This window comes from Panonychus citri, unplaced genomic scaffold (genome assembly GCF_014898815.1).
Source record: "Panonychus citri isolate SS breed McGregor unplaced genomic scaffold, ASM1489881v1 Contig00120, whole genome shotgun sequence".
In the NCBI taxonomy this organism is placed as follows: Eukaryota; Metazoa; Arthropoda; class Arachnida; order Trombidiformes; family Tetranychidae; genus Panonychus; species Panonychus citri.
The window spans coordinates 41,519-67,258 of record NW_026515525.1 but is presented as its reverse complement, the minus strand read 5'-3'; the positions used below and the strand labels follow the sequence as shown (position 1 = coordinate 67,258).

Genomic DNA, 25,740 nt, shown 5'->3' with positions numbered 1-25,740 from the left:
TGATTAAATTGCAAATTCGATTTGCACACTCCAAATGGTAACACGCAACATCAAAACTCGACGCAAACTCGAGATAAAAAATGAGAAGAAAAGTTCTAACATTTGATGGAAAAAAACAAATAGAACAACTTTGATTCTAACACAGTAACAAGTTCGAATTTCTCTTTTTTTTTCGTAGATTCGGATTTTCGGAGTTTCAATAGAATCAAATTTTTTTTTCTTTCAGTTAATTAATTGATTAACTGACGATGGAAACTTGGAATGAATCGTATTTGAATCCATGTGTTAATGAGGTTCATCGATATCTTCCCAAGTCCAATATTTTCGATGACTGTTTACCCGATTCTGGTGGTGATCCAGGTCGGATTTACATGGAGCGACCTGAGGATATGCTTGATCCAAGTCAAATTAATCCAGGTAAGTTTCAAGTGTATTGATTATTATAATCCACTAATCAACTGATTGGTTACCTGTTGACAGCTTTTCTACCGATCATAATAACCCATGCGATCACATTTATCATCGGAATCGCTGGAAACATTGTCGTCATTCTTACCTGGGCAGGTAGAGGTAAATTAAGATCACCAACTACGGCGTTTCTTGTGTCACTCGCTGTCGCAGATTTGTTACTATTAATTGTTTACGTTCCGTTGGAAACGCTTGAATACTTTGCAGTCACATGGGACGTCGGAGGTTCAGTTTGTAAACTAAGTTCGTACGTTGAAATGCTATGTGGTATATCGTCTGTCCTTAATTTGGTCGCTGTTTCAATTGAAAGGTAATTACAATTCCCTTAATAGTTAATCAATTCTAATCCAATGTTGAAACAAAAAATAATCTAATTGTTGCTCGAAACTTTCAACAACTAAGTTACCTGTTGACACTCAAACGGTTATTGAATTAAATGAAAACCTTAGTTGAACTTATCGTATTTATTAATAAATCTATCAATTCATGATCGTTTTAGCAATCAATTGATTGTCAAGCTAAATATCATCTTGAAGCTTAAATCATTACAGTTTTAACATGTAACAGTTTATGTTGTTAATTTTTATCCTCAAACTGGACAATCAATTAAATGAACTTTGTATGAAACGGTCAGTTGACTGAATCGAGAAAAATATCAAATCAAATCGTGGCAGAATTGTTGATTCATTTTTACCACATGAACTTTTCCTAGCTCATGATAATCTTTGGAATACTTGAAATGGTAAATAATCTTCTTATCTCACTTGAACTTATCTAATATTTGATAGAAACTCATCACAGTAAAGATATAAATGATTACCATCATCACCAATTACGAAAAAAAAAAATATCATGAAGATAATATTTCATCATAGTAACTGAGTAGCATTCAGATGATTTCAGGCGAAAGGAGATGAAAAGATATTTGCTAATTGTTATTACTGTCAAGTTGAAATTATTTCACGTGTTAATTTAATTCAACAACAGAATTGATGATCATTCAAGATGGAAAAAAGCTCATCATGATGATTCCAATCTTTCCAAACGATAAACTTTATGAACAATCTGAATCTGAGATGAACAACATGATCATGAAGAAAGGAAGAAGGAAAAAAAACTCAGAAAAATAATATAATTCTGTGAGAGAATAGTAAATTTTTTCTCTTTCAGATTCAGTTCAATCTCTTGGAACACAATAATAAAAGGAAAATTATGATTATCATGTACAATTCATTATCATCAGTAAAACTTTATCATGCTCGTTATTATCATTATCAGTTGAGGGAAGTGAATGAGTTGATGATAAATGTTGAGATTATCAACAAATAACAAAATTATCTTCATGATGAAAGATATTGAAAGATCTGAATAGTTGGAATGAAGTTATCATGAACCTCGTTAATAATATAAATGCTAATGCAATGAGTTACATGGGACTGAGAGATTAAGAACAATTAATAGAAACAATTTAATATTAATTATATGATTTATTTAACTTGTTACATAACATTTTGGGTTAATTATTTACTCAAAGTGTTTAGATTGTCACAATTAACTAAGGGATTCGTTAACTATTATTAGTGTTAAAACTTGTTTACCTAATTGTAATTAATTGATTCTTTTTTATTAGATTGTTTTACTCTAAATAAATCAATGATCATCATTAAATTGTGATTAAATTGTAATTGTAATTCAATGATAACTTTTTCTCATTTTCTTTATTTACTTTTAATACAATTAATTTGTTTAGCATTTTTATTAATCGATTCAATCAATCACCATGATAATACTTGATAGTTTATAGTGAGAGGAATATTAATTCATTTGATCATTAAGATTGTGATTATTTATCAATGAATTAATAGTTTAATTATTCAGCTCATTCGATGTTCAATTGATTAATTTTTCAGTTAATCATTTGATCCCTGAGACTGAAACTCTAAATAACAATTGGATAAACTTTATAGCCTCTTGGTGTTTAATCATTTGAAGGATATTCTTAATCATTGTCAACAATTTAGAGATCATTTTAATTGAAGTCACCTAGATGTTTATAACAATTTAGTGATATGATTAATAAGCTCATGCAACTCAATTAGCTAATTGTCTGGTAAAGGTTTCTCATGGAAAGTGATTCATGAAATTCATATTCATATGTATCATTGAATAGGTAAAGATTTGAATTGATGAAATTAAGTTGATTAATTCAAGGTAATCAACCAATAAAGCAATCGTTTAGTAGGTTGAAGTGAAACTTTTAACAATCAATTTAATAACGATAGCAATTTGAATTGCTTTCAACTGGAAAAGAATCATGAATAGATTGAATAAGAAGAAGGAAAAAGTTTTTATTCAAAATCAAATATTATCTGAATATGGAAATATTAATGTTTTGATTTGATGATTTGATTTGATCAGCTAATTTACATGATAATCGAATTGACTTGTTATTAATATCAATAATAATTCATGGTACATTTTACTGTCTACCTCATGAAAATATCGAACCAGTTTGAGTGAATCAATTCTCAGGGTATTTAAGATTATAATATGAAAGGTCAAGATTCTGATGAGATTCTGATTATGGGATTTTCATTGTCAATATTGAAGAGGTTAATTTGTGGCAGAACTTTTATCATTAAAACATATTAAAGAAAGAAAGAAAGAAAGAGAATGGAAATGGAAATGGATGGAATTATCTGAATCTCATCATCTTCACATGATATTTACACTTCATGATGATGAAATGAGAGGCAAGAAAAATCCATGTAAATTTATCTAATAACCTTAAGGAAATTTACTATTGAAAGTTAACAAATTATCATCAAATTGCTAATATTTCTCAGCAAATCCTCAGATAGGAAATCGATTGTTTTTTCTATGTGAAAATTTATTAATATATCAAAGAGAATCGATAGATTGTCAGGAATCAAAGTATTTTTTCATTTTTGAACATTTTAAATTTCAAAACGGCGAAAAAATTAATCAGCTAATATTAGAATCAACATTCGAAAAGGGTAATGTCCAAGTCCCAAAGTATCTTCGTGAAAACTAAAGGTACACTTTAGATCATAACTGTAAATGTTTTTCTTTGAAGGATAAAAAAAGATTCATTGAAATGGTGAGTTCGAACAGTGGAAAACATCATCATGAAAACGGATAATTGTTCAGTCGAATGGTGAAACTTTTTTTGCCTACAGTTCGTCCAATAGTTAACTACATAATAATAGGTATTAGATTACAGGTAATATAAAAAAAGAACAAGAATTTTTTTTCTTTCAAGGATATTTTCTTTTTTTTATCAAACCCAAAATTGCATGAGACTTACATGGTATCTCATTTGTTACTCTGTAGGAAACCTTTAATCAGAACTGTTCATGAGGTTTTTTTCCTCCATGGAACCACTAACAGCTCCACTACCATTCATATTATTAAAATAAACCCTAAAGCTAATACAGGAATCAGAATATTCAGCAATTCTTATTGAATAGATTGCCTTATCATCATCATCATCATCATATTATCATCTTGATGATAATCACAAGTTTGAACTCTTGTCTCTTGAAATGGTCAGTTAATAATTATCCTGATAATATGAATCACTTTCAGCTAATAATATGTGTTACTTATCATAATAATATCCATGTAATTTTTTATTAATGATAAATCAATTCAGTAACAGATTCAGTTGATTTCATAGATCAACGGGTAATCATATAATTACCCTCGAGTCTTGTTCTGATTTTCATCATGTTTTCTGACGACATAATAATTAAGGCATAAGATAGGTAATGATGGTGTTAATAAATTTTTCCATCAAATAATCAACTTGTTGAACTTTTATTTTCAATCTTGTTGCTCATTTATTCAGGGAGACAAAGATTATATTTACAGTCATGAAAAATTCAGTTGATTGTCATCGATTCTCTCATGAAATCATGATAGAAATTTCATCTTGCAAGATAAATATTAACTTAACGATTAACAATCTTAATCAAAGACTAACCAATAATCTTAACGATAAAATTAGAATCGGAAAACTTTGTAAAACTACAATTTACCTTAACGTTTACATTGTTGAAATCCAATCTTTCATTTAATCATCAACATTGTGCCTGAAGACAAACTTGATTTCTCATCTAATTTAGTGATTCTTAATTATCTCATCAGATTTTTAGTGATAGTTTATCCAATCAAAGCACGAAGATTATGCACTTTAAGTACAAGTCGTCGTGGTCTTTTACTTGTATGGTCACTGGCGGTCATTCTTGCCCTTCCCGTTGTATTTACCAAGGTAAGTTAATCGTAATTATCTTTTCTTAGTCAACAAATTAATTATCAAGACAAAACATATGATAGACATTGGAACAAGTTGACTTGACAATCAAAGCTCTCTCTCTCTCTCTCTCTCTCTCTCTCTCTCTCTCTATCTCTCTCTCTCAAGACGATCTTATATTCATCGTTAATTATCATGATAAATTTGATCACCAACATGGTTGATTATTAAATTGTTATCACGATCACTTCCTCTTCCTTGTTTTCACCACTTTATATATTGTATTTAATATCCTCATAATGAGCATTTCACTAAGGATGGAATGATAATTCTGCTTTTGATAAATGTTTTGTTCCTTTGTTCCTCCTATTAAAATTTTCCTGATATCATGATAATCATCATGAGAATCGTTTCAATATTAACTCATTCACCAATTTCGAAAGTGATCACCTCAAGAGTTTCATCCTCGATTATCATAATCATTTGTTCATTCAACATTTCCAAAGGAAACTCAAGAACCTCTTGAAACAATCTCTAAAACAATTACTAATACTGAATAATACCCCATGATATTCAGCCAAAGGTAAAATAAGAAAATGAATAAAAAAAAAGTTCAATCCTTTTAAACGATATCCTTCTGGAAAGAAAAGGTTTCAATAAGATTTCAGGATAAAAGTTGATAATCTTATTGATAATTAGAAAAACAAAAATTAACCAACAACTGATTGAATAATCTTCAAGTTTATTATCAATTAAAATTTGTTTTTTGTTTTTATCAATGAAACTCATCAATTCCTAACGATTAACTTTATTCACAACTTTTCAAACAATTACTCACAATTAATTGGATGGAGTCACGTTGAGCTTCATCAATCATTAACAGTCTCACCTTGATTTAATCAAGATAATCAGTGAATCAATATATCCACATACATATTAGCTGATAATGAGTAAGAATTCATGATCACTGAACTTGGAACCGTCTAGATTATTATCACTATTCCCGTTGAATATTAGGTGACTTTGAATATATTTCTCAATATTAGAGGTTAGAACTACTTTTTTGTAAGAAGGAAAAAACTATTAAGTTTCTAATTCTTGATTAAATCATGATGATGTAATATATATATAGTCAGGGAATGGAAACTTTTCATTAAAACTAATTAGCTAAAAGTTCAATCAAGAGTAATAAGTTAATGAAATTATCATTCGAAGGAGAAAACGTTATTAACATGATGAAAGAGAACAAAAAATTCTATTAACAAATAAATATTCTATTACTAAGAATTTACATTGAATCGATATTGATACATGAATATTACTAGAATTAACTAAATAACAATCAAATTTGATTACATGAAAATATAACAATCAATGGAAATGAATTTTTGTGAATAAAATTTGTGATCACAATGAATTGAAAACAATCAATAAACAATTTCATTTCTATTGCTCCATGTATTTCATCATGAATCTAAGTTATCTCAATAAGTTTCAACACCATGAGACGATTATCATGCAATAACTTAATCAAAATAATAATAAGTAGTTGCTAATCATGGATAAACATTATAACCATTAATCAAGTTGTAGATTTTTTTTCTTTTATCATAAAGGTTCAGTTCTGATACGATTTCAGGGTGATTTTTGGCTCAATGAATCCTTTAAACTGAGAATTGAGTCAGATTTTTATATATTATCATGATATCAAATAGTCAAATAATATTAATAGCTTCGTAAAGATTAATATATTGGTAGGGAATTTTTTTTTCTCGGATTATTATTATTGAATATTATGAATTCTTGAATTGATTCCAGGGTTTCATGAGGAGAGAATGATTCTTAAAAGTTATATAGAAATAAATAATCATCGATGTTGATAATAATAATATCAGAATTTTCAGAATTCTTTGAATTCTTGATACATTGTTATCATGATTCGTTAGTTGATCTGATTGAACAACGTCATGATATTGATTCATTTTCGCTGGGGATAATTATCTCGTTAGTATTCATTAACTGATCTCACTGAAGATCACGTTAATTTGTGACGTGTCAACTTCATCAGATTGGACTGAGATTATCTTACAAATGATTAGAATACAAAACTAAACCTGAATAGCAATTCTCTCTCCATCATTGCCGTTCTAAATTCAATAACCAATGAAATTAAATATCATGGTGATTCTCAACTCATCAACTTGTTGTTGATAAGATTAATGAGCCTAGAAAATGATTTAGTTGATGAAAGTCGATGATAAACAATCGTAATTAACTTCCATCATCTTAGAACTTTGTTTTTCTTTCTTTTTTTATATATATATCTCAAGATAATGATTCTGAGTTTTCACGCGATTTCATTGCCATTAAATTTTCCCCAAAATTCACACAGAGTTCAAGTTCCTTGCGTGGCTATCAATTTGATCTAATTCTTGGTTATATTCCATAGAGAAAGTTTGATTCAAGATAAGATAAAAGTGATCGATCAGATAACTGATTCGTTGAGGAAAAGGTCTCCTTAAAGTTCATGAACAAGACTCATAAGAAATGAACTTTCCCTGTGTCATTATTTTTATTACCTGAAAATGGTGAACAGTTCAATCCTTAAAAGTTTCAACACTTGAAAATGATTCAGATTGATGATCATTATTATGTAAACATTTCGCCTCATTAACTAAATCAGTCAACTTGTTTGTGATTAAGATGATCTGTTGATGATTAGATTGATTATTCAAATAGGATGAATAAAACTCCTTTGTTATCATTATTGTCATCACCAACATTTTCACTAATTAATTTGACAAATAATAAAATATTCAAATGGTAATATGTTAATACATAAAAGATAATTAATTAATACATTAGATTGGATTCATCGTAACGAAATGTTTATCATTATTAGCATTTGAACCATAGAAAAAGTTATCATCAGTTATTACTTTTTCTTGCCATTATTTTTATTGTCAAGTAACAAATTATGGTTACCTTGTAAACAATTAATTCCAATGGTATAAAGTAGGTCAACCATAGTTGTATTGATAATCAATTTGGTCAAGATGAGTAGCAATAAATACCAGAATCATCATCATCATCATAAGTGTTCATCATGATAATTACACTCTGAACTTTTCCTCCTCGTTAATTCATATGTTTTAATCTGATAAAAGTAAAAAGTATCAACAATAATGATTTTTAATCGTTTCATTAATTTTCTTTACAGAGGATTTATCCAATAACTTATTATAACAATCATACTTCAGAAACTGCTTATTATTGTTGGGATTCTGATGATGGTTGGGCTACTTTCATTGCTATCTATCAATTACTTGCAATGTTTGCAATTCCGGGAGTTTTAATGGTTATCTGTTACTTTTGTGTTATCCAAGAACTCTGGGTTAGCACTCGAACCATGGCCTCGATGACCAAAAATTTGTCCACATCTTTAACCGGCCCATCATCAAGTACAACTAATTCCAATAGTAACAACACTTCAACAACTACGATAGCAACATCAGCCATGGGGAATACAACGGTAATCACCACACCGATCAACACCAATCCAAGTTCAGTTGGATCGAATAGTTTTCGCTCTGATTATCAGATTAGATGGCCTTCCAATAAACATGAGAAAATAGTGTATCCCAAATCACATTCCCATGGATTTCACATTAGACAAGCTAGAAAACAGGTAAGATTTTACTAATCCATTATCCATTCATCATTTACTATCATCATGATTATTATTATGGTGAATATTTTTTTCCCCCAATTTATGGTTATTATATGAATGAGAATTTATCATTGATCAGTATCAACAATATTACTTAAGTCAACATGATCATTGTTATGGTGATTATATGAAAGGTAAAGTTAGTACAACGATTTTATCACATCATGACTGAAATTTTTTCTTCAGTCCAAAATTATCATATCAACTGCTATGAGCAGAATCATCAAGTTATCATTAAGAATTTTTTATCTATTCATTTATGTAATGGAAATTATTTTATGGTTTACAATTAGTATTAACTAATTGTTACGGAAATGGTGAAGTTCATCTAGATTCATGAGATTATTTATGAGCTCACTTGATCATTGAGTCAAGATTAATCAATATGATTTGATGATTATATCTCATCTAAATTCAGGCAAAGAAACATGGTCTAGTTCATTAACTTTGTTACAATATGATTTTTTATCTTAATTGTAATAACCATCTTGAGATTTGCTCAGTTTCATCACAATTAGCCATATTCTTGTCTCATTATTCATCATATACAATTGGGAATTGATGATAAAATTATTTATATATACTTTTAGCTATTTTTTGATAATGTTTTCATCCTGAAACGATTCAATCTGATAATGAACTTTCAGTTCTATTCGGCAGCACAACTCATCCTGGAAATCAAATCATACATCAAATTGTGATTTCTAAACGATTTTTTGTCTATTTCAACTTGAGGCAAAAATCGCTACAAGACATTATCATAGAACCTACGATAATGATGAACATTCTAATCATTAAATTCTAATGACTGCATACATTTAGTTATTGCTGTAACTAGAATTCAATTGAAAACAAAAGTCTCTTTCCTAGTTCTGAATTTACACGTAGATCTCTCATCTTTTCAGATTTCATCCTCCAACTTCAGTGAGCATTCCCATTTCATGTACTAAAGCTGAAAAAATTCAGCGATTCTCATCCTCAGATTAATTGATGTTGTTTCCTGTTATGTCAAAAATTTTTTCGAAATTTTTATACACATCCTTTTCTGTATATTTTTCCACTATTCCCCGTACATAATTGGGTTGATTGTGTTTTTAAATTGCTTGGATTTCGGTATTAAACAAAAAATTAAATGATTCAATTGAAACAGAGCATTTTCTATTTATCGTATGACTATTCTGATGAGAGATGAACTTATTTTATATTTGCCAGATTAATGCATAGTTTTTCTGAAAGATCAACCCATCTCTAAAAATCAAATTTAACGGTAGTAGTAAGTACAGTCCTCGGCAAAAGGTTAAGGACAACAATTATTGATTGTAATTAGGTTCTGAATGAGACTCAGTCCAAAAATTTAAAGGTCGTAATGGATAGTTTGAATAATGAGAAAACAAATAAATTAGGTAGATGGACATAAATTAATTAACTAATTATTTCAATTACATTAAATCAAACTCGTCAAAAGTTTAGAGACAATTAAGTTAGTTGTTAGTTTATTCGATAATCAATTTAATCTCCTCGATCTTGAATAACCTTAACCATACCATTTTTCATAGATGGTATCGAACTTTCTTGGAGCTCTAATGTGAGATCAGACCACGCTTTTCAAAAGCTTCACAGAACTCAGAGAATTCTGGTGTGATTGTGGTTGTGATTGTTGCTGATAAGGTTGTCAAAAGATTCGAGAATTGGAATCAACTTTTTTGGTGTCAAAGCAGTTTTCCAAGGCTTTCAATCGTTGAAGAGACGTAGAAGAAGAATTCAGTATATCGAACAAGATGTGCAGCCTGTGAAACAGTTCAATAATCAGCGCATAATCATCCAACTTTGGATGTCCTTGACAAACAGCATAAGCAAACGAAGAAGTTACAAAATGGCTGAATAGTTGAGTTGCTAACTTAGCTCGCATTAGTTCAAACCTTTTAGGGTCTAGATGCTGTTTCGTCAGCTTAGGGCAAAATGATAGAATTTGTGGGCTTTCTACTATTGGCTTCAAATGATCTTTTACAACTTTCCATTCAACTATTTCTTTAACTTTGTTATATAAATCACAGAAAAGTCCATACTCTATAAGATTATTCCTTATCAATTTTATGATATGGGGAACATCATAAAGAAATTGTATTCTCTTTCCGTCAAACTCAAATGAAGAAGAGGTAGAATCAATAGCGAAAGCATCAGCTAAAGCTATATTCTTCCCATCTTTATCACAAGCAGTTGCTATGAAATTGAATCCAGCCTCACCAACAACTCTCAAGTTTTCTTGAACAAGCTGCTTCAATCTGCATGTATTAAACTTTTTTGGACTTATAAAATAATAGGATATTATTTGTTTCCAACAAATATATGAGCAGCTATTCCTCTGATTCCAAGAACAAGTACCTTCTCAGCCGGTTCAGAAGTTTTCTTCAAACTTCCTAAGTCTTCATAACCATCCACCGAATCTCTTCGTGAAAGATAAGTAAATCCTGGCTTAATGTCAGTTCCATCAAAGCTGATAACAACAAACCTCTCTTCTGGCTGCAATGATGGTGCATGTTTTTTGAGAACAGCTTCGATTTTAGAAGAGATGCCAGTTGTAGTGAATAAATCCTGATTGAATCTATCGAGAGTTCGTGCTTATGGTAAAGCGAAATATTGACAAAAAATTCAGGTGCGGTAGAACTTTTGGTGAACAGCTTATAATATTGGTGAGTTTCTTAGATTCATCCGAATGACGCTGGCCGCGAGGATCAAGATTATGATTTTTGATTGTACTATCAAAAAGTGTGTATGCTTCAGGAGAAACCAAAGGCTTAAGCTTATCTAGATGCTTAATGATGAAAGAAGCAGTGGATCAGTCTGAAGTTTGAGAAGAGTTCTCTTAAGGTGAGGTTCTTTCCTTTTTAATTCAGTGAGCTCCCCATTATCTATGAGGTCACACTTAATTCCTATTTCAGCTTCTGTTTTCACATACGGACTATCATCATTTTTGATTCGTAAATTTCAGTATCGTCATTCTCAGTATCTTCATTTTCAAAATAATCAATGAGTGCATTTGCCTGTCCTACGCCATTTTCAGCTCACAACTATTAGAAATCGGCTAAATAAACCTGTCCGTATCTGTAAATGAAAATGAAAATGCAAATGAAATTTTCACATTATTTTAAATATTTGAGTGTCCAGCCAATCAGGCCGATTCTTTAATAAAATAGTCGTTGGCCCGATCGAAGCTTCGAATCTGCTCCTTGATTGTGTTAATGTCCATGTGTCAAAAGCATAGTCAAGTCTGTTTATGACCTGTTACCTAAACGCAGCCAAAAACTATAGTTCGGAGATAAGAATGTTCTTGACGCTGGTAAATATCTTCTGTTTTATCCACTGTTTCTTCACAATTGTCACCATCGTCACGAATTTGAGACTCAATTGTATCGAGCCTTTGGTGAATAGTTTTATTGTCCATGACCATTACACCCCAAGTGCTGTTGATTGAGTTTAAAGCCTGGATGATATCGTGAAGTTTATCATTGGATGATGAATTTGAAAATTTGATTCTATCAAACTCATTGTCCTTAAACTTTTACCGGAGACTTTATGTAGCAGGATGTGGAAAAGGATGAGCCTGTGAGTAAAAAAAGGCGATTTCTATGAGCAAACTAGCTTTTGTAAGGGTGTAAACTGACGTAGTCTCAGACAGTTTGGTCCATTAACGTTCGACAAAGCAATAAATAGCAATAAAACAAAGAAATTCAATATTGATGATAGTTTATGTTAAGATTAATTAAACACATCGCCCTTAATATCAAATACGGGAAATTGTTGAAGAAATTGTTTCAATTTATTACTGATAGTACTGATACTGAAGTCACCTGGATCTTTGAACGCAAGTGACAAAGTTTTAAAGTGATTTAATTGTTTCATGCGATTTATCGTAAGGTCAACTTAGTGTTATCACTTTTAAATTTGATTAGAATAATAAAAAACTAATCTCGATTGTTTTAAGTAATAAATTTGAATCACAAAAAGATAAAAATTTTAGAAAATTCGTAGAAGAGAATCTGAGTCTCGATAAATCAAAGAAAAACTCAAAATGCAACTTGCATTCAAGGTTGTAGATATTCTGGTGAAATAATATAGAAACAAGGAAGCAACATGGAAAAAGATTATTATTCTAGTGAATAAGATTCCTAGAATTTCTGAATCTATTGTGAAGGAAAACAAAAGAAAAGAATTTTTTTCTCTTCTAATCTTCAATTTATTTAGATTCGATGATGTAACTTATATGATGATAACATGATCTGAATTCGATTGTTACAATCTTTCTATTATCAAGGAATAAAATTAACTACATGAGAATTTAGAGTCTAATCTTCATTTTCTCTTATTAGAAAATTGTAATAGAATCTTCTTTTTCTCCTTCCTCTTTTAATTTAAGAATTTATCGAAACTTTTGCAGCCAATTTGTCATTTAGAACTTTTTCTCCCGTTAGAAGAACATATTTTTTTGATAACATTCTCATCAGAAGAAACATCGAGTTCAAAGATTCTAGTTATTATTAATAATGGAAATTATGTTAACAAAGAATTTTCTATGGAAAAAAATTTCATTTTTTCATTATCATCTTTTCATAGACTCAGTTCCATCATCATTATCATCAGATTGAAGATGCTGACAGGGTGAAGATGAGAAAGAATATTCTATGATGACAACATGTGTAAGGTTACATTGAGGCCCTTGAAAACATTTTTCTTTCCATCTCATGCTCATTAACATGATAATCAATGAATTAATCCTTTTGTCAGATAGTATTGATATTCATGATATGGTGAGATTATCATTTAACAGGAATAATCTAGATATGAAGATGATCTCATCAGTAGATGACAGATGAAGATGATTTCTCGAGTGAATTTCTAGATCCTTACGATTCTGTATCAATAAAAATGACAATTACTATCTGATCAAATTTCGTAGTTGATATAATGAATTTTAATATCAAACATTTCCCGCAAACTTTTCATTCATCATTTCATTTCGTGTTTATCGGTCCATTTTTCAGGAGTAGGAAATAAAGTTCTGAGTTGTAGAATGTTAAACTGAGAAAAAAAGATGGAATCATTTGTTATTCTGAATGTATGGGGATTGAAAAGAAAATTCTTGAGAATTTCCAATTCAAATGAACATTGGAAACAAAAACAATATAAGACAAGAACGAGTAAAGATTTAGCTCATCAAGTGGGAGGAAAAAGTTGTCATCGATTTTTTCAAATCATAGCTCTCATGAATCTATCATCAACAAAATTCGTCAGTGTCATGTTATCATCAGATAAAATAGTACTGTACATGATAAACAATAAACAATTTCAAGAGTGAATCAGTTGGATAACTTGATAACCATTTTCAAAATGAGAGCATAATGACTGCTCTCTTTTGCCTGATTGAACTTTACTCTGAGCGGTAAAATTTGAGCAAAACTTTCTCTTTCTCTGTAAATTGTAAACTTTTTCCCACCTTCAACATCCAATAAACATAATTTAATTCACAATCAATCAACGATAATGATCAGGTTCATCATGATGATGATGTACAACGGATAATGTGATCATGTCCTAAAACATGTCAACAGCTCAAATACTAGTAACATGAACAATAACATGATAATGTAACTAAAAATTTCATCAGGTAGAAAAAGAAATAGAAATAGAAATAGAGTAAAGTTCTGATAATTCAAGTTCGATGAGCGAAAAGGTTTACAATTTCAACTAAATTACAATAGAATCGTTTATTCAAACATTGAAATGATGTCTTTTGAAATTTTACAACAGAAAAAAGCTGAATAGCCATAAATCTGAATACTAATTTCACAGAATCGACGGAAAAAGTTTCATAAAATAGTTAGGGTTTTATCATTAATTTGTATCATGAAAATCACCCCGGGAATCTTTCCGGGATCATTTTTCTAATTCTGATTAAGAGAAGCAGATATTTCTTCCTTGTAAATGGGTGGAAATTTTTTGAAACTTTAACAGTTTTGATCGTTTAAAATGATAAATCATTAACAGCTACTGGACATTGTCCAGTTCTCCTGGTTTTAATGCTGTTATCATTTTTCACTCCCAATTTTTCTGATACAAGTTGATATCATCACTCCCACTTCTGTCAAAAGCAGAAAGTTCTGAGTGACTGAAGTGAATTCAACTGTTTAGATTCCCTGTGAAACTCAGATAAAAATTACATCACGAGAAAAATGTTCATAGATATCATTTTTCGTGGTTAATCATTGACTTCCCCCCAATCAGATTACAGAAATTACAGAGAAATATTTACATTTATATTTGAAATTCTTCATATGTAATAACATGATATTTAAATATCATATTCTCATGAGTATATGTAATAGTTTATTGTTTCTGGTCTGTTGTTGACCAGACAATTTGTGTACAAATTAAAATGGACAAGTTGATGTATCATTAAACGTTAGAGTCGATTCTATTCAAATCAATTGGAATTACTTATGTTATATGAAAATTTTGCCATGTAACCAAGTGAGGAATGGAAATTTTCATGGTTTCTCTTGCGAAATAGTTATCATGACTGAACATAAATCTCACCATGTTACTATGATGTATCAATTGAATCAATAAGAAATCCGAATGATTTCCTCCAAAAAAGTGATGATAATTACTGAATAAAGTTTAGGGAAATTCAAACATAGGGATTCAGGGGATAGTAGATACAGATAGAGATTGAAATGAATATCAATCATATTTTAATAACACTATGACAAACTAATCCTACTTCTTACATAATAATTTGATAGTCATTAACCTTGAACTCGGGAATCGATTAGTAGGTCAAATAATTACTCTCCATGAGATGAAGTTTCCATTACACTTATAAAACTCTATCCATCAAAAGCTGAATAGATAGAAAGACTTTCTTGATAACAATTAACATCCGCAAAGTTATAAGTTAATCTCACGTTTCCTTGATTCACAAATCAGATATATTTTCATGTGTATTATTTAAGATTGCAGGGGAAAAAGCTGACAAATTCCAAGAGAAAATAAAAAATTCTGAAAGCAAATCAATAGTAAATATCTCACATGTAATCTCAATATTTAACCATGAATAACATGTAGTGAAAGATACATGTAGGTGGGTAATAAACAGAAGCCAAGTAATAATATGAACTGAGCCAGGTAAACAACAGGTAAATTATCACTTTTCCTTGCCGTAGACAGGAATGTCTCAATTATATTTCAATTGAATCAATTACCATGAAAATTCAAAAGTTCACAGTTCTAAGAAAACTCGTTACAATTGACAATCGAAACTGTTACAATATATACGAAAGATTTAGCTTTCCACCTCTACCCTGAGCTAAATATAATATATCATGTAATGAAAAAGACTTTACCTTCAGAACTTTAGTTGCATGTGGCAAAAAATAGAGAGAAAAAAAAATTATATTAAAAAAGGAACACAAAAGAAAACAAAATTCTGAACATGAACCTCAATTGTTAAGGAGATACAACATTTTCCTTGGATATTTGTAGTTAAAAGTTTCATCACAATTTAAAGATTAAATGAATTCAGATTGTTGACAAAACTGAATGATAATGATTAAGAATTTTAAATTCTCAGGTGATTGATTAAATTTCCATTTGAATAGGTTACAAGATGAAATATCAAATGAATCAATGAATTCTAATATAAAATTTAATAACAATAATCTTTTCCCAGGTTATCAAGATGCTAATTTTTGTTGTACTCATTTTCCTATTCTGTTGGGGACCTCGACTTATAATTAACGTGGTAATTAAATTTGGCCTTCAAGATTATAATCAAACAATTTATTCAGCTCGAGTTACCTGTTACCTTTTATCGTTTATCCATTCGGCTCTTAATCCATTTATTTACGGATTTATGTCAACCAATTTTCGTAAGATGATGTGCTCATCATGTTCACACACTGGACATGGTCAAACATCACAATCAGTTAATTATGTTAACAATAATACTGGAAGCTGTTCACTTGCAAGTGATCATCATCATCATCATATAATTGGCTGTGTTCGTGAATCAATTGAAAGTGGTATCGGTTTAAATCTTACAGCCAATGAAACAAAATCAATCAATTTACTTAATCATCATCATCTCCAGCCCAATTTACCTCATTATGGTTCAATATTAACAAGTGACATTATATTGGATGGTAATAACAATAGCCCCGGGCTAAAGGATCAACTTGATTTGACCAATACTTCATATACACCAATTAACATTCATCTAAATTCAATGGTTAAAAATAAACTTGATTCAATATCAATGGAGACAGAAATTTTATGAATTTGTCCAAAATAACAATAATAATTAAACAACAATCAAGTCACAATTTGTATAAATATTTTCCAAACAATACTAATGGTCAGTTGGTCAGTTTCGTCTCTGTGCCTACCATCAATAGCCCACAATCAATATCATAAATGGATGAATCTTAAACTGAATTTGCTTTTTTAATCCACTTTGTAATCTCACTTAATCAGCTAATCTAAACAACCAAAGGTAAACAGTTAACTTGATTGTTTGTTTATCAACAAAAAACGGAACAGGAAATGATGACAGTTAACCTTTCAAAGATAATTAAAAGTGATAATAATAATCAACGAAGCAATTTTAATCAGTCTGATAATCAATTCGTATGAAATCAAAATATCAATTAATGATTTTATCAAATGAAAACAAATTGATTGTCATCATCCAAATGATTTAATATTTTTACTCAATGTATTAATAAATTTAATGAAAATCAACTGATTATTGTTAAAATCTTAATTTGATATTATACAAACTAATTAATTGTAGACATTGATGAATGAAAATTGTAATTATAATGTAAAAACAGTAAACCGAATTAAAGGAAATCTGAAAATTATTTTATCTCATTCTTTATATTAACATGGTAACTGAAATTTGATTAATTCTGAATAATAAGTTGATTAATTTGAATTTATTAATAATAATAATCTAGGATTGAGATGTTAGTTAAAGCTAATTGTTTATATTATTAGTTATATTCATGTTCATTTCGAGGAAAACATTTTCATGAGAGAAATGAATTACTAACAATCTATTTTGATTGTTATCTACTAACCAAAAAGATCAAAGGTTATGGAATCAAGGACAAATACTAATTGTTGTTAATTACCTTACAATTTATCTCTCTCTCTCTCTCTCTCTTGAATTGAATTCACAATTATACGATCACCAAAAGAAAGACGATGAACATTTAAAATCAACCTATCAAACTAATTATGAAATGAAACAAATTTAAATACTTGAACTTTTCTTTTAATTAAAACCATATTAAAATTAAGAGTAAACTGAGTCGAACACCATAAAGGTGCCAACGCAACTAATCCACCAAAATGGTGGATTCAAGGAAAAGGAAAAGAGAGAGAGGGGGAAAAACTGAAGGGAAAGTTAAGGTGGTTTGGCCAGGTACTAAACCAGTTTCAGTACCTGGCTAAAGTTGTTATGACATTATCCGGACGCCATCCTCGTAAAGTCCCTTTTACGAGCAGAATTATTCAAACGACTCGGCAGACTATCCATATCGAAGGTTGCAGTTAGATTGTTCAAGTCCATAATAATATAATAATAAATTTTAAATGAAAATTTCCAACACCAGACCAATTACCCAGTTTAATAGTTATTGATTAAATTTATTCTTAAGATAATAATATTCAGCTTCCACTGCATATTCCTTGAATTCGTCCATTGAATTAACCTTTACCAAAGCGATATACTTTAAAATACCAGGGAGGAATCCATTTTTAATATATCTTATTTTATCATCGAGATCCATATTTGGATCAAGTTTAGCACACAGGCCAACCATTTCAAAGAAATAAGATATAACATCTTGACCTTCTTGTTGCTTTTTATTTTCAATTTTCGAGCGTAATTCGTCTTGGTGTAACGAAGGTTGTTTGAAAGCGGCGAGTAATTTAGCTTTCAAATCATTGAAAGTAGCTGGTCGTTGATCAACAGGTTTACTTCTTATACTACCAGCATACCAATCTTTAGCAGGGCCAATTAAATAAACAGGTAATCGTCTTAATTTATCAGTATTATTTAAACCAGCAGCTTCAGTTATTTGTTCAAAATCGTCAAGCCAATCATAGACATCAGCATTATTTCCATCAAAGTTTTTAATATTGTTTAACAAAGTATCATCAAAATATCGGCTCGTCATATTTAAGAATCTTTGTTCGATGTAGACTGACTATTAAATCCAACAAAAGCGGACCAGCAATCTTGAAATGAACGGCTAACTCAATTAACCAAAAAGACAAAAGTTTCACAGATTCTGGAACAACGGACAATCGAGTCAGTTACTTGAACGACAAATTATTTAAACCAACAAATTATAACTAAATGATAATCAATAACTAGATTATCCAAAGAATCAAATACAAAATTTTCTGTTATAATAAATTTTCCAAACGAAATTGACTATTAAATCCAAGACAAACGAACCAGCAATCTTGAAATGAACGGCTAACTCAATTAACCAAAAAGACAAAAATTTCACAGATTCTGGAACAACGGACAATCGAATCAATTAGTAAGAAACAAATACAATTTTCTCAATAGAATTTAACAAAGATGATAAACAATAACTAGTTTACCAATCAAATTTTAAACGAAGTTGACCAAATGACGAAAGTGATAAACAATAACTAGTTTACCAATCAAATTTTAAACGAAGTTGGCCAAATGACGAAAGTGATAAACAATAACTAGTTCACCAATCAAATTTTAAACGAAGTTGACCAAATGACGAAAGTGATAAACAATAACTAGTTTACCAATCAAATTTTAAACGAAGTTGGCCAAATGACGAAAGTGATAAACAATAACTAGTTTATCAAACGAAGTTAAACGGAATTGACCAAATGACGAAGATGATAATTAATAACTAAATTATCAATCGAATTTAAACCAATTGACGAAGATGATAATTTATAATTAAATAATCAGACAAATTTAAACCAAATGACGAAGATGATAATTTATAATTAAATAATCAGACAAATTTAACCAAATGTTGAACGTAATTTACCAATTGACGAAGATGATAATTAATAACTAAATTATCAATCGAATTTAACCAAATGTTGAACGTAATTTACCAATTGACGAAGATGATAATTAATAACTAAATTATCAATCGAATTTAAACCAAATTTTAATCCGAACGTCACAGAATTATAACTAATAACTAAGTTACACAATTGTTTCGACAAATGAATCACCAGGAAGACAAATGAATCACAATAGTAACTAATAACTAAGTTACTCAATTATTTCGACGATTTAATTACCACGAGGACAAATGAAGCACAAATGTAACCAATAACTTGGTTACTCAATCGTCCCATCTAAAGAAATTGTTAAACGTTTTTACAAATCTAAAAGTTAAACGTTAATGTCAAACTCTCACAAAAGATTTTAATCTGATTCAATAAACTGAATACTTATCTATACAGTAGCGATAGTGAGTAAAATATCCAAAGTTTTCGAGATAATTTCAATCATGAAACTGAAAGAAGTCCAATTAAGAAACAAAAATCAAGTTGATCATAAAGAACAAATTCTGACTGATGAGTTTCTTATTGAGAATTTTTTTGTCTCTTATTGTAAAACAAGATAAACAGGTTTATTTTTTTTTTGCTAGCTAATGTAACAAGGCCACGATTACTGGCAATAATCGATTTTTATCAACAAAGAAACGATTTTCGACAAATAAGAAACTAACATTAATCAAAATCTAACACCATAACTACAATTATCTTATTCATAATAGTTTCAATTTGAAATGAAACAAACCTAAAAGAAAGGAAAAATCTTAACGATATATTTATTTTTTTTTATTGACTTGGGTTAATAATAAAATGCTAAACAAATTGATCAATGGTAATGGTTTAAGCAGAAAAATTTGGCCTTATAAATGGACATTAATCGAAAAAAGTCTTCAAAAAAAATACCTGAGAATATCGGTAATTCAAACACCTCAATCTCACTATTTGACTATTCTAATTCATTATACGTAAGGTAACAATACAAAAGAATCACTGAAAGCAAGCACAGATCATTATTGAACTAAAATACGAATGATAACGATAATAAGGTAACGAGAATAGCAAAAACAATAGATATCACGTCCGGGTCACCATGAATTGAATTCACAATTATACGATCACCAAAAGAAAGACGATGAACATTTAAAATCAACCTATCAAACTAATTATGAAATGAAACAAATTTAAATACTTGAACTTTTCTTTTAATTAAAACCATATTAAAATTAAGAGTAAACTGAGTCGAACACCATAAAGGTGCCAACGCAACTAATCCACCAAAATGGTGGATTCAAGGAAAAGGAAAAGAGAGAGAGGGGGAATGTATTCAACAAATCACCACTGAATTTTTAAGCACCAAATACGAACGTATTTATTTCTAATTCCACAAATTCATAAATTATAAAATTGTTATTTCCGAGATTAATACATAGAGTCAAAGTTTAACTGTTTTAATTAACAATTAATAAAACACCAAGAAAATAGATTGAATGGAGCTGAATCGAGCACCTTAAAGGTGCCAACTCAACTGGCCAAAATGGCGGATCAGAAGGAGAAAAGAAGAGAGAGGGAGGGGAAAAATTAAAGGGGAAGACAAGGTGAATTGGCCAGGTACTAAACCAGTTTTAGTACCTGGCCAAAATTGTTATGACATTATCCGGACGCCATCCTCGTAAAGTCCCTTTTACGAGCAGAATTATTCAAACGACTCGGTAGACTTTCCATATCGAAGGTTGCAGTTAGATTGTTCAAGTCCAATATAATAATAAATTCAAAATTTTAAATGAAGATTCCCAACACCAGACCAATTACCCAGTTTAATAGTTATTGATTAAATTTATTCTTAAGATAATAATATTCAGCTTCCACGGCATAATCCTTGAATTCGTCCATTGAATTAACCTTCACCAAAGCGATATACTTTAAAATACCAGGGAGGAATCCATTTTTAATATATCTTAGTTTATCATCGAGATCCATATTTGGATCAAGTTTAGCACAAAGGCCAACCATTTCAAAGAAATAAGATATAACATCTTGACCTTCGTGTTGCTTTTTATTTTCAATTTTCGAGCGTAATTCATCTTGGTGTAGCGAAGGTTGTTTGAAAGCTGCGAGTAGTTTAGCTTTTAAATCATTGAAAGTAGCTGGTCGTTGATCAACAGGTTTACTCTTTATACTACCAACATACCAATCTTTAGCGGAACCAATCAAATAAACAGGTAATCGTCTTAATTTATCAATATTATTTAAGCCAGCGGCTTCAGTTATTTGTTCAAAATCGTCAAGCCAATCATAGATATCAGCATTATTTCCATCAAAGTTTTTAATATTGTTTAACAAAGTATCATCGAAATATCGGCTCGTCATACTTAAGAATCTTTTGTTCAATGTAGACTGACTATTAAATCCAACACAAACGAACCAGCAATCTTGAAATAAACGGCTAACTCAATTAACCAAAAAGACAAAAGTTTCACAGATCCTGGAACAACGGACAATCGAATCAGCTACTTGAACGACAAATTATCAAAATAACAAATTATAACTAAATGATAATCAATAACTAGATTATCCAAAGAATCAAATACAAAATTTTTCTGTTATGACAAATTTTCACAACAAATTGACTATTAAATCCAAAAAAAACGAACCAACAAATCTTGAAACGAACGGTTAACTCAATTAACCAAAGACCAAAAGTTTCACGGATTCTTGGGACAACGGACAATCGAATCAATGAGTAGAAAACAAAATAAACAAAAGCACTCAAAATTAGGCAATCAAATTTTACGAAATTTACGAAATGACGAAGATGATAAACAATAACTAGTTTCTCAAACGAATTTAAACGAAGTTGACCAAATGACGAAAGTGATAAACAATAACTAGTTTATCAATAAAATTTTAAACGAAGTTGACCAAATGACGAAGTTGATAAGCAATAACTAGTTTATCAAACGATTTCAAACGAAGTTGACCAAATGACGGAAGGTGATAAACAATAACTAGTTTATCAAACGAAGTTGAACAGAATTGACCAAATGACGAAAGTGATAATTAATAACTAAATTATCAAACAAATTTTTAACCAAATGTTGAACGTAATTCACCAATTGACGAAAGTGATAAACAATAACTAGTTTATCAATAAATTTTAAACGAAGTTGACCAAATGACGAAGTTGATAAACAATAACTAGTTTATCAAACGATTTCAAACGAAGTTGACCAAATGACGGAAGGTGATAAACAATAACTAGTTTATCAAACGATTTCAAACGAAGTTGACCAAATGACGGAAGGTGATAAACAATAACTAGTTTATCAAACGAAGTTGAACAGAATTGACCAAATGACGAAAGTGATAAACAATAACAGATCAAATTGTCTGATTGATCCACCAAAAGGAGCACAAATTTGTAACTAATAACTAAGTTACTCAATCGTTTCGACAAATTAATCACCACGTAGACCAATGAAACAAAATTGTAACTAATAACTAAGTTACTCGATCGTTTCGACAAATTAATCACCAATAGGACAAATGAAACACAGTTGTAACTAATAACTAAGTTAATCAATCGTTCGATCGAAAAATTAATCACCAAGAAGGCAAATAAGGTACAATTGTTGAACGATTAACAAAATGGACGAAATCTTGTTTTTTTTTATTAAATTCCACCAGATGAGAAACGAGTGAAATGATGTGATAATTACGAAAGAAATTGGATACCAAATATTAATCAAATATTAAAATGTTAGTAAGACTCAAATGCACACGTAAGCATAATAACAAAAACTCAATCAATGTATTGCATCTCATGCATCTATTTCATCTAACAAAACTCGTAATTTCAGATACAACTTAGTCACAAATCATTAACTTAAAACAGGTTTAGAAGCGTATCATTTATAAAAGACAACTCTTATCGAAACTGGTTTTAATTGAAACATTACGCTTGCTTTTCGATTTACGGCTATAATCGATTTTTTTCTTCTAACAAAGAAACGATTTTTTTTTCTAAACTTTGGTTAACGTATCACTTATTCAATTGAATCTCAGATAAATTAGATATTTAAACTGAGAAAATATGAAATAACTAAATAAAAACAATTGTATGAACAGAATGAAAATATCTGAATACGAAATACATTGATTGTATGGTGAAGAAAACAAAGATGAATTCTTAATTCAGAAGTAACATAAACAGCGTTAGTAGTCTTATCGGTTTGGAATCACCACAAATTCTTGATTGATCCAAATGTATATTTAAGGCCCTGAAAATGATAGAGAATTGCAAGCACAACAAACGGGGGCAAAGATCACGTCCAAGGGTCACCAAAAATGTATTCAACAAATCACCACTGAATTTTTAAGCACCAAATACGAACGTATTTATTTCTAATTCCACAAATTCATAAATTATAAAATTGTTATTTCCGAGATTAATACATAGAGTCAAAGTTTAACTGTTTTAATTAACAATTAATAAAACACCAAGAAAATAGATTGAATGGAGCTGAATCGAGCACCTTAAAGGTGCCAACTCAACTGGCCAAAATGGCGGATCAGAAGGAGAAAAGAAGAGAGAGGGAGGAAAATTAAAGGGAAGACAAGGTGAATTGGTTAGGTACTAAACCAGTTTTAGTACCTGGCCAAAATATGACAGGAAACTGAAGGAAAGTTATAGGGTTTGGCCAGGTACTAAACCAGTTTCAGTACCTGGCCAGTTATGACACTCTCTCTCTCTCTCTCTCTCTCTCCTTCTCGATTATACCATTATGTTTTGACTTCATGGGAAATAATTGCTGATCATGATGATGAAGATGAAGAAGCAAAAAAGGTAAATCAACTAATCCATCAATCGGTCTAGTCAAGTAACTTTATTAGTTTCTGTTAAATTGAACATCTAATCAACATGAACTTTATTGGAAAATCATTAATTAATAATATATCAACAATATACCGTCAAGATCATTAATTAAAATGAATGATAAAACTTTGATTACTTTCTCAAAGAAATTAATAGTTTGACTAATAATAATAATACACAAAATTTGATGGTTGATTGTTACAATCAACTTATAATCAAGAGTACAATTTATGTTGATAACTTTTTCTCACTAAATTGATCGATATTAATTAGTAAATTTGTTGACAATTACCCTTTGGTTTTGTTTTTGATTTTTGTTAACTTTAGGTTTGGTCTATTTAGGAAATGGTCAAGTTTTTTGTTTCTAATATCAACTCATTGTCCAGCTAAGAAAGAAAAAAAATATCATCCTGATTGTGATAGATTGAAATCAATTTTATCAAAATAATCAAGATGATTGATTAACTATCGACGATTTTGTCCGTTACTTGTTATTAACCATTGACCATACAAAGTCATTTACTATTTTTAATATTATCCAGTAACTTGGACAAATGACCGATTCTACTTGTATATGGATATTGAAATTGTTCAGTTCAATGTCAGTGGTTCATTGGTTCTGAGTTATGAAGATTCAGCAAGATTAAATTGTTTCATGTTTGATTTGATTCCAACTATTTAGTGTTCATAACTTTTACATCAACAATTACGATCCTAAGTATACAATTTACTAAATAATGGATAAGCTAATTTTTTATCAATCTCTCTTTCATTTTATCACATTCAATCAATAATCAAGTTAATTTAGATTAATTCAATTCAATTAAATGATCATCATGATTACTTGAATTCATAATGATAGCAAATACAAACTGAAAATACTAATCAATTACTAGCTGATTAGATGATCATTATCATCATTGTGAAGTGTACTAATTATTGCCAAATAAACTAACAACGATTAAGCTGATTACTGGATTAAACTGTTTCTTTAATATTGATTATTTTGACGTTTAACTCATTTAGATTTTACCAATTAACTTAATTGTTATGATAGTTTAACTTTATCTCTTATCGTTATAAAATAGTAAGATAATAGATAGTTAATTTAATTGTACTTCTAATTGATGGTTCAAATGGTGGTTAATCAATATAATCATCAACAATTAAGATAATTTTAAACGAGTAGTCACTTAAAAGTTAACATTTCAATTTCCTTGAAATCAATATTCCCCAAATCAATTAATCAGAAAGTTAACT

At 29.7% G+C, this 25,740-nt stretch overlaps 1 protein-coding gene across 2 annotated transcripts; it reads left to right on the top strand.

Moving 5' to 3' along the window:
• Positions 1–102: 102 nt before the first annotated feature.
• LOC128390470 (cholecystokinin receptor type A-like) lies at positions 103–17,381 on the top strand. Of its 2 annotated transcripts, XM_053350195.1 has the most exons (6): positions 103–417; positions 481–570; positions 676–778; positions 4,639–4,762; positions 7,965–8,432; positions 16,201–17,381. In XM_053350195.1, the coding sequence occupies exons 1-6, from the start codon at positions 249–251 to the stop codon at positions 16,804–16,806; spliced, it is 1,560 nt and encodes a 519-aa protein (XP_053206170.1). In that variant the 5' UTR covers positions 103–248; the 3' UTR covers positions 16,807–17,381. The 2 variants fall into 2 exon arrangements, with proteins under 2 accessions (XP_053206170.1, XP_053206169.1); XM_053350194.1 differs by having other exon boundaries at positions 481–778.
• Positions 17,382–25,740: the final 8,359 nt, after the last annotated feature.

Coding starts and splice junctions, on each gene's coding strand:
- LOC128390470 (XM_053350194.1), top strand. CDS start 249: ATGGAAACTTGGAATGAATCGTATTTGAATCCATGTGTTAATGAGGTT. Junction 779..4,638: donor GTCGCTGTTTCAATTGAAAG/GTAATTACAATT, acceptor TTATCTCATCAG/ATTTTTAGTGATAGTTTATC. Junction 4,763..7,964: donor TTCCCGTTGTATTTACCAAG/GTAAGTTAATCG, acceptor TTTTCTTTACAG/AGGATTTATCCAATAACTTA.